The sequence below is a fragment of the Thermobia domestica genome, chromosome 16 (genome assembly GCF_964235325.1).
Source record: "Thermobia domestica chromosome 16, izTheDome1.hap1.1, whole genome shotgun sequence".
In the NCBI taxonomy this organism is placed as follows: Eukaryota; Metazoa; Arthropoda; class Insecta; order Zygentoma; family Lepismatidae; genus Thermobia; species Thermobia domestica.
Genome location: NC_137469.1, coordinates 149623835 through 149637967, shown reverse-complemented (window position 1 = coordinate 149637967; position 14133 = coordinate 149623835). Strand labels below are relative to the sequence as shown.

General features: G+C 31.3%; 1 protein-coding gene across 3 annotated transcripts in view; it reads left to right on the top strand.

Annotated features, from left to right (window-relative positions):
* Positions 1 to 14133, top strand: part of LOC145673469 (glycine dehydrogenase (decarboxylating), mitochondrial) — a 428549-nt gene that overhangs the window by 244036 nt on the left and 170380 nt on the right. For all 3 annotated transcript variants that reach the window (XM_081743192.1, XM_081743190.1, XM_081743191.1), the window contains one exon: positions 6796 to 6980. In XM_081743192.1, the coding sequence (XP_081599318.1) occupies positions 6796 to 6980 (185 nt within the window). The remainder of the gene's footprint in view (positions 1 to 6795; positions 6981 to 14133) is intronic.

Genomic DNA, 14133 nt, shown 5'->3' with positions numbered 1-14133 from the left:
AATTGGTTGGTTTAGTTTAGCATCCAGTACATATAATGGTAACTGCCACTTACTACTTTTCCACTGCACTTCTACCATTATTTTACCTTTAGTGTCTAACGGTCTACCATCGGCATTGCATAATTTAATGGCATCCGATACTACTTGTTTGTTGGGGAAATGTTCGTTGCATGCATCTCTACTGATTACTGACACTGCGGCACCGGTATCTAGTTCAAAAAACACTGTCTTACCGTCACATTTTAGCGGTATGTTACATAAGTCCTTGCGTTTACCGTCTGGTACGTCCATTGCCAATAATTCAACGATCTTATCTAAGTTTTCTTCCTGCATTACTGACATTTCTGGGGTAGTCACTTTAATTTCTTTCACTTTTTTCGTTACTTCCTCTGCGTCAACAGTCCCTTGTGCTTCGTGTCTTTTAAAACACATTTTCTGAAAATGGCCTTGTACACCACAAAAATTACACTTCACATATTTCGCAGGACAGGAGTATTTGTTATGTTGTTTCCCGCACTTACCACACACAAATTTACCCTTGTACCGTTCTGCTTTATTACTATTTCCACTGTTACTGCTGTACCTTACCTGTGTTTGATTTTGCTTATTTGGCTTACCTTGACAATGACTCAACATATTCACCTGACCAACCTCTTCGAATTCTTTCTTTCTCATGATTGCCATGTCGTTCCCAATAGTTTCCGCTTGCACTGCCATTTGAACAGCTATTGTGAAGGTCATATTGTCTTCTGCTAACAATCTCTTACGCACATTATCGTCGTTGATGCCATATATAAACTGATCCCGTAATGCTTCTTCTAAAAATGTGCCGAATTTACACAATGCTGCTTGCTGTCTCAACGTGGCTACAAATTCGGTAACGGATTGACCTTGTAACTGTTGAATAAATCTGAATTTGTACCGTTCTGAAATTGTGTTGAGTTTTGGTCGGAAGTGTAACACTAACTTGTCTTTGATTTTTGCGTAGGTCAGATCTTGTATCTTTTCCGGTTCACAAATGTCTCTCAATAGTTTGTATGTTTTTGTACCGATAGACGCGATCAATGTAGGCACTTTCTTTGCGGCCGGTAACTCCATGGCTATGCAGAATTGATCAAACCTGTCCAAATAATCACTTATTTCCTGGTCTTCCACCTCAAATGCTTCAAAAAGTTTGGAACCTGCCATATTGTAAATCCCATCCTCGTCGCCACTGCTATACTGCTGAAACTTGTACTAGGTATACTGCTGAAACTTTTACTATTAAAATAACTACTTCCAAACTAAGGTACTCTTTATTTACGGACACGGGTACATGCACACAAACTTCAAAAGTACTTTACTAAATTTTATCCCCATGCTACTAAATAATATTCACAGTACTTCTAACAAGCCCACTAGCATACTCCAACTTCATTCTTGCTACGTCGGCATGCGTTAAGTAGTTATCTATGTTTTTTCTCACTAATTTTAATACCTCATATATATACAAACTCGGTATCGTAAGCAATCTGAGTTCACGAAATTTACTTCTACAACTACTACGAAAATGGGAATGTGTAATGATACGGATTATTTTCTTTTGTAATCTAAATATTGTAAACAAATCATTAGTGACACCCCAGAAGGCAATACCATACTGTACTCGGGAATAAAATGACGCATAATATAATGAAATTAAAGTGTCTAGGTTAAGAACAGAGGAAAGTGTATAAGCCATATAAACAATAGAAGATAAATTTTGGCATAAATTGTTTATATGATGTTTCCATTTAAGTTTGTCGTCTAGGTTTAATCCTAAGAATTTAGTATTTGAAGCACATTCCACATTATTATTATTAATTGTAAACGAAGGTTTAATTGGTGATGAATTAGTTGGGAAAAAATATAAACATTTGGTTTTTTCGGTGTTAATAATTAAGTTATTGTGGTGTAACCAAGTTTCGAGCTCTCTTGCTGTTATATTTACATTATTTTGCAGCTCAGTTAAATTACTTCCTTTTACAAGTATATTTGTGTCATCTGCATACAGAAATAACTTACCATGAGTGATATAAAGTGGTAGATCATTAACATATAAAAGAAATAATATTGGTCCTAAGACTGATCCTTGAGGAACTCCTATGTTAACCATAGAAGGTGTTGATCTGTGAGTTTCGATATACAAGTTGTCTTCATTAATGAAATTTATCTCTACAAATTGTTGTCTATTTGTAAGGTAAGTTTGAAACCATTGGTTAGCAACACCCCTTATTCCATATGCATTTAATTTACTTAAGAGTAACGAATGGTTGACACAGTCGAAAGCTTTACTTAAGTCACAAAATATAGATAGTGGGTATGATTTACTGATCGATGCCAGACACAAAACCAGTAGTATAAATTGCGTTAATGGGAATATACTGAACAGTCCTGTAATATTAGGATCAAATTTTCCGAGAAATTGTTAGCCTCTCTCTCATTTCAGAAAAGAGTCTTAATTAAATTTTCCCCAATAGTTTGGAACGACTTAAATCTTAATCTCCGCTAAGGACAACTAACGGTTGATAGTCATAAGATGCTTTTCTCTGTAAATCATCTTTATATAGTTTTAAAAATATATAATAGGTGGCCATATGGATTTCACTGTATTTATTTTGCATTTGATTGTTAAATTCATAATTTTTATCTAAATTATAGTTAACTTTCGACAAAGTAAATATTTTCGAATACCTAGGAAAAGGTTAAGAGGCCAAATCCTTATCCACGAATAAATTAAATATCGACTTAAAGCAGATAATTCGTGTTATTATTCGGTTAAAAATATTTTGTAGTCACAAATTCTGTCGAAGAATTTGAAGCTTAAAACTTATAAAACTGTAATCATGCCTGTTGTGATGTATTTTTGCGATACATGGTCGCTTACTCTCAAGGAAGAACGCAGACTGAAAGTATTTGAGAATAAAATCCTGAGATGAATATTCGGACCCAAGGGAAACGGAAATTTCATAACGAGGAACTGCTTAATTGAAACCGTTTACCAAACATTGGTAGTGTCACTTAGTCTAGGAGGCTCAGATAAGCAGGTCACGTAGCCAGAATGGAAGAAACTAGGAACGCTTTCGAAGTTTTCACTGGAAATCCAATCGGAAAACATCCATTAGGAAGACCTAGGCGCAGATGGGAGGACAATGTTAAGATGGATCTCACAGAAATAGGAATACAAAGTAGAAACCGGATCCAGTTGATTAAAGACAGAAGTCAATGGAATGCTTTTGTGAACGCGACGTTGAATCTCGGGGCTCATAGACCATAGATTTAGTTAGTTAGTTATTCTGTTTACTTAATATTACCAATCAGTCATCTTTCTTGTTTTGAAATTTTAACTGTTCTCCTTTGTCGCAGGATTTGCATCGTTACATATCATATTAGTGCCATCCTGTGTTAATAACTCTGACTATGGACTTCCATGGCACTAGTAAATGCTTGAAATGTTCCATAGAAGACACTGTACGAAAATAAAAGTGTCTTGTTTGGACTGACTTTAAAAACATTGAGATTAAGACGAAATACCATTAAAGACTTCTGACATGCAAAATATAGGAAACGTAGTAAATTAACTGCGTTGAGCGGAAAACTAGGAGGAAATGTCTGGAATAAAAGGACGAAAATGTTAAAGATAACTGAAATGATAAAAGCAACTGATAGAATGTTTATAATAATAATAATAATAATAATAATAATAGTAATAATAATAATAATAATAATAATAATAATAATAATAATAATAATTTATTGATAATAAAGACCACAGCCGAAGCCAAAATGCTCATATGTACAATAATATACAATAAAAGATTACAAGAGAAATACAAACAAAACAAATAAATTAAAAATACATCAAATGCAAAAAAATAAAAAATTAGCAGATAAGTTTGATACAAACTAAATTATAAAATAAAGTTACGACATAACCTCGATTCAATAGCTATTAAATCGAACATCATGTATTATTAAGAAATTAAATATTGTAAACATAATAAAAATGAACAAAGTACAAAGAAATTATATAATAATACACATAAATAGATATAAACAATGTAGATAAAACAAAGAAAATGAAAATTCAATAGTCAATATACCAAAACATTAAATAAAAAATTCCAAATATTGTTTTTTGAGTAAAGTAAAATTCGGATCAAATAAATCAATTTTAAGAGATTTTTTTATTTATATTGTCAACACTAGTAAATAGTGGAGAGCCAACCAATTGATTGTTACATAATATGGAACAGTAAACCCTAGAATTATACGGGGGAACTTGAATATATAAATATTCAATTAAATTCACTCTAGCGTGTATTGTATCATGAATAAATTTGATTTGCCTTAAATTTTGCCGAACTTCAAGAGCTAGTAAATCCAGCTTAGCAAGAATCTCCCTATTAGTCATATCGTGTAATTTGAAATTATATTTTAACCAAGCCAAGAAAGAAATCTGGACTGACTCGAGAACTTGAGTGATACTAGTAAGATTACGATTCCAAATTAAACTAGCAAATTAAAAATGGGATCGAGCATATGCACAATATGAGATTTTACATGTTGCAATGTCATTAAAATCTTTGGCAACCCATTTGATGAGTCCCAGATTCCTTCTAGCCTTGGAAACCGTGGTAGAAACATGATGATCAAATAGTAACTTAGAATCCAAAATAACACCCAACTCTTTGTTGATTGAAACAGCTTGAATTGTATGCTGATTTATTAAGTATGAAAAATAGGATATATTAGTTTTCCTAGAGAACGATATAATTTTTATTTTGTTCATGTTCAAGGGAAGTAAATTTTGTATGGACCATTGATAAACTGAGTTAATATCGGCTTGTAATTTAAGGTGATCCTGATTATTTACTATTTCAGAAAATATCTTCAAATCATCCGCGTACAGTAAAAAGGGACATTTCAAATAATTACCAATATAATTGACAATGGACCCAAATTGGATCCTTGAGAAACACCCGAAGAAATCTTGTACACAGATGACTTGCAACCCATATATCTAACTGCAAATTTACGATCAAACAAGTAGGAAGCGAACCAAAGTATCAAAGGTTTAGGAATTTCAAAGGAATTAAGTTTCCTAACAAGAATATAATGAGATTTTGTCAAAGGCTTTAGCAAAGTCAAAATAGATAGTATCGACTTGACCACGATTATGCACAACAGGAGAAACCAATGTCAAAAATTTGTTCAAATTCAGTTCAGTTGATTTACCTTTCATAAAACCATACTGTTCAGAAATAATACAATATTCGATGGAACTATAAAGATAATTGTAAATAACTTGATCAAAAATTTTAGGTATTACGTCAAGAATAGAAATAGGTCTATAATCAGTTACGAACCTTCCATCAGTTTTCGGAATTAGAGTTACAGCAACAGTTTTCCATACATTAGGATAGAAATGAGATGCTAAACTCCAATTAAACAATGATGTCAAAATTGGTGCAATTATTTCAGATATACCTTTAATTATAAAAATCGGAATTTGATCAAGAACTACAGAAGCTTTAACATTTAAAGTTTTAATAACATCAATTACCTGTTTAATAGAAAAGGATATTTGATCACTACAAAATTGACTGGCCATAAAAGTAACATTGCCATCATTAACATTAATTTCATCTTGATGATAAACAGCTACAAATTGTTTGGCCATAGCTTCAGATAACAGTCGAGGATCAGAGAGGAATTCATCGTCAACTAATATTGCCTTATGTCCATCTTTAGCATTTATTTTATTATTCGTTTACTTCCAAAATCTTTTAACATTACTTTTTAAACTATTCTCAATTTTATTATAATATTTAGTTTTATCAATAGTAAGTTGCTTCTTAAAATCAGAACGAGATGTAGAGAGTACATTATAATCTTGAAGAGATTGGGTTCTTTTATACTTCTTATGAGCATTATTCTTTTTTTAAGCAAATAAATTAGATTACGAGAATACCATCTCGGATATTTAGAAATTGATTTGGTTGCTAAAGGAACATTATTCCTAATTGCATTCAATATAACATCATTAATATTTTGAGCAACAATATCAATATCTGGATTCAACAAAATATTGGCCCAAGTAAGCCCTTGGACTTCTTTATATAAAGAAAGATAATCACCCTTTTGTTATAACAAAAATCTATCACTTGGTATCTCCTGTATTAGAGGTGATAATTTAACAATAATCTCAATCGGATCGTGATATTGATCAGGCGGAACCAGAGATACTACAGAATTATTAGATTGAACATAGGCGTTATACAAAATTAAATAAAGACCAGACGTCCCTGAATCAACGTTCAAATTATTATTATTATTATTATTATTATTATTATTATTATTAACATACATGTAGATTCACGTGTGAACTGGAGTTCTCCATTTTGATCTCTGTTACCGTCAAAAAGTTAATTTGTTCTCGTACCCACTGCCATAAGATTTGAAATGTGTGATTAATTGTTACGAAATATGTACAAAGAACAATCTTTGTATTTCCAACGAAACTGTTAGCTAGGGTAATAATCAATGCCATTCCTTGAGTAATATGCTAAAAGAGAAAAAATCTTTCACTTTAATAGGTTTACTCCCTCCTGTTGTTACTTCAGTTTCGAATTAAATTTACTTAGAACATATGTCTATTTCTATCTTGGTAACATATTTGATAAAGAACATATAATTTTATGAATTATTTTAAAGTGATAAATACAATAGTTACATCTAAAAAAGTGTATTTATCATTCGTCTTTCTATCTGTAGGGTTCATGCACAATGAAACTTAACAGCACAACGGAAATGATGCCATGTAGTTTCCGTCATTTCACAGATATCCATCCGTTTGTACCGCTAGATCAGGCCTTAGGGTACCTGCAGTTATTTCAAGAGCTGGAAAAAGACTTGTGCCAAATTACAGGATACGATAGAATTTCCTTTCAACCGAACAGGTAAATTAATTTCTTTACAAACATTATAAGTAGTTATAGATTAACGTACTCAAAAGTACTGCTTAACTCTCTACAGTGGAAACTCACTAAGTGTAAGTCAACAACATTATAAGAGTAATCGCAGTGAAATTATACTGTGCTTACAGGATGGACCATTTCTTGAAACGCCTTTTGTAACTTCTAAATTAATAGATAAAACAAATTGTATCATACAAAGACAAGCAAGAAGACATTGTGTAATGTACCCCAATACTATTATATTAACAGCGCTGCCAACCAAACAAAATTGATTTTCTGAAATGGCACTACGTCATGTCATTAGAAACTTCAAATCCATATATTAAATGAAAGCATACAATTGTTTGCTGTTTCCTTGATGCAAGCTAAGGATCATAGAATATCAGAAACATTCACAAATGTCCAAGTTTTGGAGGCCACCACAACAGGAATTACAAAGTTAGACAGACAAGCAATGCACATTCACGTGCATATTTAATGAACAGTACATGTGATTTAGTATTTGGTGCTGTGATCATGATATGAAGGGATTGAAAATTTGACTATTTTCCAAAGGGCTTTCTTTCGAAATAACTAATTAAATAAATACTACATTGAATCACGTGGATGATTCAATATTATAACGCCGTTCACACCCATTTGGTATAACAAACCGCCTCTGAGATATGATAAATAGTGTTAAAATTTTTCCCCTGCTTAAAATCATATAATTGAGAGAACTTCTTGTGATTACAACTACCAAAAACTGGGTTGTAATGTTAGAGAAGCCTAGAATTACAACAACATTTTAAAAACTTCTCACAAATGTAATTTTAAGTAATGTAGCCATCTTAATACATGTCCTTTATTACCCCGGAACGTGTTACGACGTCAAATCCCGGTATTATCTTTACGACTATTGAAAACCATCTACTTGATTAGATGTTGATACCTATATAAGCGTTTTCTTTACGAAATAAAGTCTTCTGAAAAAGTCAAATTTTCAATACCTTAACTTTGTTCCTATTTATTCCAAATACCTGGTATCATGATTGTAGCTTTGACAATAAGTGACGTATGTTTTCGTTTAATATGTAGGTTTGAAACACGTAATAACTTGAGGGAGTACTATTTGAAAAGTAGAAGTTTAGGTTGAGTTAACAACACTGTCTGGTGGTACTGCAAAGTATGCCATACAATATCCCCCTGCTGATATTTGTATGACAGACATTTTAGCATTTCTTGTGTATTAATTTAAAAATTGAAAGAGCGTTGCAAGATAAACGATCTACCCACATTTCGTTAATTTACAACATTAATATGTGTTCTCCGATGATACTGAACAATAAGTAAAGCCTGAAACTAATGACAAAATGGAGACAAAAAGTGGTTTGCAAAATTGTGAAATAGAACACATGAACTTTATTAACATGGACTAGTTTTGTACATTTAAAAAGTAGAAAACAATAGATTTACTAATCTAATAAATAACTTAGGTTGTATGAAATAAAATATAATTCCTTTTCTGGTTAATACTTTATCATTTACAAGAAACTTGAAAATTGCGGAACGCCTAAAGGACGACATTTAATGTAATGAATTCGTATTATTATTCTTTTCTAGCTATAGAGTAGTCAGATATTTTGTAAAAAGCAACACAATTGCTGTGTCATTTAATTTTAGTCAAGAATTTCTAATGTAACCAAGTATGTGTTACTACCTTGTGATAATTTAAAATTTTCAGTTACAACATTTGCAACGCAACGGCTTTGAACATCTCATGTTTCATTAATTAAAATATGTATATTTCTGACATCAACACTTTCGGATTTCATTAATTATTGTTATGTATATTATCTACATAATTATTTCTCAGGAGCAATTTCTGTATTTCTCTAGAAAATTTCTGGAAATTTTTTTTTTTTTTTTAATTTCTACAAAGGAGTGTTGACATTCAAGCTTCACTGCGATGATTTGCAAAACTGTTATTACTTGACGCAGAATTCGTGCATGTATGAAAAAGGTTCTGAACCCTTGCACAATCTGACTTACATGTCCCTGCACAGTTATATTTTGCAGTGCTTATTTGATATGCAACAAAATAACATTTTTTCCCCTGGAAACCCAATTCCACATAATTTATAAAACCGTACAGAACCATCTGCTGTAAACATTCCACAGTCATGAATCTTTAATTGTTCTTCTCCCAGGAAAGCCTACCTTAAGCACCTCGAAACACTGAAAGCCACCATCAGAAACATGTATTACTTATGCTAGCAACTTACAATAATTTGCACCGGGCTGTATCTTCCAAATTATAAATCTTCATTTATTTATTCAAAATTCCAAGAATTCAAGATATCCCAGGTTCCCCTTGCACTTGGAACATTCCAACGAGAACACAGTGAGAAAAAGAAGGGAAGTGTTGAGGGAAGGGAATGGAAAATGAAAATGAAATATTTCAGTTTTACGTCCTACGATTATGCCGGCTAGGCTAAAGGAGACGGCGATGATGAGAAATGAACGAAATGATGAAATGAAGAAAGTGGAATAAAACGGGAGAACCCCGAGAAAACCCACGCACACGATGTTTGACCCCACAAGGTCCACTTGGCTAGGATCGAACCAGGGACGCCACGCACCCGAGGTGAACACTCTACCACTGAGCCACCGCGGTCCAGGAAGGTAGTAGAATAAGCAAATGATGACAGTACACGCATCATGATGGATCTATGAGTAGCATGTCCGCAGAAACCATCGACTACGCTATATTCTTGTTTACCTATTAGCACTTAATTTCATCGATGTGGAGTTACTTCCCAACTGTTCTTCTATATATGTAGTTTACTAAGAACAGTAGCAATAAATTGTCATCACAGAGCATTCAATTCCAAATTGCTGTTCTAGGCTAATATTATTTTTTTTCTTTCCCCCTGGATAGTCCAATACTGGTTATTAGTGTCAAAAAACTGGTAATATAAACTCTTGTTCAAAGCGTTAAATTGTTTTAGTGACATTATTGATAATGATTATGGTATGTCTGAAGATTTTCAGTTCTTTCTCTGTAAAAAGTAAAATAATAATTTCCAAATATGGGGTATTAAGTGTGTCCAATGTATAAGGAAATGAAGAATATATTAATGATTTTCATTGTAAGAAAACTTTAGCGGGTAACTTTAAGGTTTCATCACAAACATTAATACAAAATTACGATGAAGGAAGAATAGGCTTACTGAAAATAATCTAATGGGAAGTATTATCTAGAAAAAATCTAGGCTTTTCCAGGAAATATTTTTCGAACCAAAATAACTTCCATGAAACTTACGAAACAGTGTATCCCAGTAGAGGAACCTTGTATTCTATATGACAAGATTTGGAACATAAAGAAAGATTGGAAATTGTTAAAAAAAAAAAAAAAAAAAAAAAAAAAAAAAAAAAAAAAAAAAAAAAAAACGTTTATAAATAAACTGATATTTCGTGATGGAATTAATACAATCGAATAGCAAACAGAAACCAATGTCACTAAAAACTCAGAATTTTTTAAATGAAGGGAAACTAAAAAAAAAAAAAAAAAAAAATCAACATTAAATTTCCACGAATTACATTTTATAGTTTTCACAATATGTACTAAAATTAAGCATTTTCTAAATTTTCATGTAGTGAATAGGTTTTGGACGAAAATGTGAGAAAGGTGCTTGTGCTTTTATTAGAATCTCGCAAATTAAATGAAAATTAACTGTGAATATGACAATGTTCCTCCCTTGGTAGGTATCTCTCTCTCTAAGAAATTTGTCAGTTGTCATTCGTAAGAACAATTTAAAGTTACGGGTCCCATTTTTCTGAAACCAGAAACTACCGGCTGGCACAGTAGAGGGTGTAAGATATTAGGCTGGCAATTAAGATTGTGTAAAATACAGAAGTATCGACTATTTTCGTATTGAAAAGTATTTCAAAGTATGGTTGAACTTATTGATATAAACATCATTGTAATATCTATTTATTGGAAATCACATTCTGATATATCTATACTTCTAGACAATCTGAAAACTCTACTCGTGGAAGATACACGAAACTTTATATTTATTAACCTCGTACAATTTAGTTCCCTCAATTCATGAATCAACCAGAACAATCAGGGTTTCTGAATAATTAATTGATTATATCTGGATATGAGAAGGACTTTCTATTAAAAATATCAATACCATTCTATCAGATCACGAAGGCGTTACTTAAAATTAAGATATCCCAACTCTGAAGATCAATTACCATATTGTTACTTAGTATATTCAATAATCGTAATTATTCCTATTTATTTAACTGGCTAAAAATGAGTCATGGAATGAAGTGTATCCCGGGGTTGATGTCAATAAAAGATTCGATATATTTATGAAAATATATCTGCATTTTGATATTGACACCTTGGTCTATATTTTCATATAGGGTTCCCCATAAAATCATTAAAAATTAAAAATAAGAAAACAAATAAAATTACACAGTAGGAATAGAACATCCATTAAGCAAAAGCGTGTAATATATAAACTTTAAAGATCGGCTGTTCTGAAATGAATGAATATATTAAGTATAAATATATAAAATGTTGTAATACAAAAATGAAAACAAATGGAAAATGAAAACCCTTACTCATAGTAGTCAAAACCCTTACTTAATATGTGGAAGATAGTAAAATCAGAAACTGGTACGAGAAATAATAAAATAATTTGAATAATGTAGACCTATTGATAAAAAGACAAAAGCAGCAGACCCAACTGAGGTCTCAGAACATTTTAATAGATAAATTAAACATTAATTTATTTTTATTTTAATAGATTACAGATTTTAATAGATTATAGATAATATATCGCATTTTCATAGATATCAACATTGAATGAATAAGTAAATTATCAACAAACAATTCCAAAACAAGCAATACATTCGGTAGTAAGCATATTCCCTTTCATGAAAGATTATATTTTGAAACCAGTAACGCAATTAAAAATCCAAAATATTAAAAGCTTAAAAACTGCAAATGCTTGCGGTGTAGGTAATGTACCTGTGCCAATAATTAAACAAAAACTGTTGTTTTATAGTGGAAACTCTATTGCATCTTCGTAATGAGTATTTCCTGATACTCAAGGCAGCAATTGTAAAACCATTACATTAGAAGGATATTAAATGTGAGTCCCAGTATTGTCTACTAATTCATCTATCTGTATTCTCAAAATTACTGTAAAATTAACATTTTTAAATAAATGTGATGCACTGAAACGGAAGCTGAAATTGTACAAAATAAAGTTAAGTTATTAATACAGAATTTGATACCGTTATTAGGAAACAAGCAATTCGTTGTTGGTAATTTTCGTAATTTATCAAAAATATTTGATATAGTAATCATAATTTCTTTTTAAACAAAGTGTACTCATATGGTGTAAGAGAAACTTGTCATAACTGGACAAAAACTTACAAAATAGACAAATTTGTACACAAATTACACATCATATATTACATGGTGGTACTCTTGAAATCTATTGATCAGACTACAGGCAAACTACAGTATAGAGGTTCCCCAAGGCTATATTCTCTGCCCTCTCCTTTTCCTTTTCTACATAAATGATCTTTCTACTTGCATAGTTGACATAGGATCTAGGTTTTATGCCGATTACTTTCGAATATTACTAAATTTACAGTTGAATTAAGTGCAAATATGGTTTTAGTACTTAATCAGTTGGAGAATTGATCTATCCGTAACAAATTAAAAGTGTATACAGCTAAATCAGCGTATGCAAACTTTTCACAATTCAGGAGATCTGATTTTTTCCATCAAATATTTAAGGAAAATCTTTGTAGTTGACGAAGCTAAATTACGCAGCACGAGTATTGATAAAAATCGCAAATGGGGAAAACATATCTATGTTCTCAGCAATAAATTATCTAGTGTCTGTTTTATTTTGGAATGTCAAGAGAAAAAAATGTAAAGAAGCTAACATTTCTTTTGTACAATTTCAGTTTCTGGTTCATATGGATTTTTAAAAGTATTTCTAATCTCAGTCAATCAATATTTAAAACTCATAACAAAAGTATGCGCATGATTGAAGGTATTTCCCAGAGATAATCTTGTAAATTACTCTTTATGCAAATGAATATATTTTTTGTTCCATCTCTTGCTATGTTTCATATAGTATTATTTATCAAATTGTACTTAATTAATGAGGATAAAATCTAGAAAAGTTCTGATATACATTTTCCTATACTAGGCAACACATTGATATCCGTATGAATTTTGTTAGATTAGCTTTACAATAAAAGTTTCTGGTTTCCACAGGAATAAAATTATTTAACCACTTAACAACATTTAAAACTTAGAGATAAAATGTCGATTTTTAAGAGTTAAAAAAATCTTACAGAATTCAGAAACTTCTAAATGATAAAGTATTTTATCGAATTGTGTGATTCTGATGCGTCAATTATCTACACTAAGAATGATACATAAATCGCAAGACTATTTATAACTTGCTTGAGGGCATAGTTATGTATTGGCTTTTCACCATTGATATTACAATTATTAATTTTTCAGTCTCCTTTGGAGAAATATAGGAAGTAAAAGTTCTCAGATAAGTAAAAAAATAAACGAAACTTTAAACTGGGTATTTCATTACGAACCATTAAGCAGGAATTAAGAAGCAGTACATACTTCTATGCTTTAAAATCTGCAATTCTTTCTAAAACTCAAAAGCAACATTGGTATCTGAATTTGCTATTTCCACAGGAGTCACATTTAAAATTATCTATAAATAGTGGTATTAGGATACAGACACAAAATGCATGCTTGGTCTTACGAACTACTTTGAATCTGGATTTTCTCTTCTTCATTGAACTAAAATAAAGCTTAATTAAATAAATAAGGTATATAAAATCAAAAACATATTTTAAACTTTTGAAACTGGAAACTTTTATTTTCCTATTTGGAGAAAGCAGCATCTAGATGATAGGAAGTGTTGTAAAATGCTCGCAGGGTGAGGTATGGGTGCAATTGTCACCATTGAATTATTAAGCGGGGCTCATATAATATATATTAGATTTGTGACTGCGTTTGTGTGTCGGTCTTTTGTTCCCTTGGAAAAAATCCTGCAGACGTTCCTAGTTTTGGCTATATTCTTTT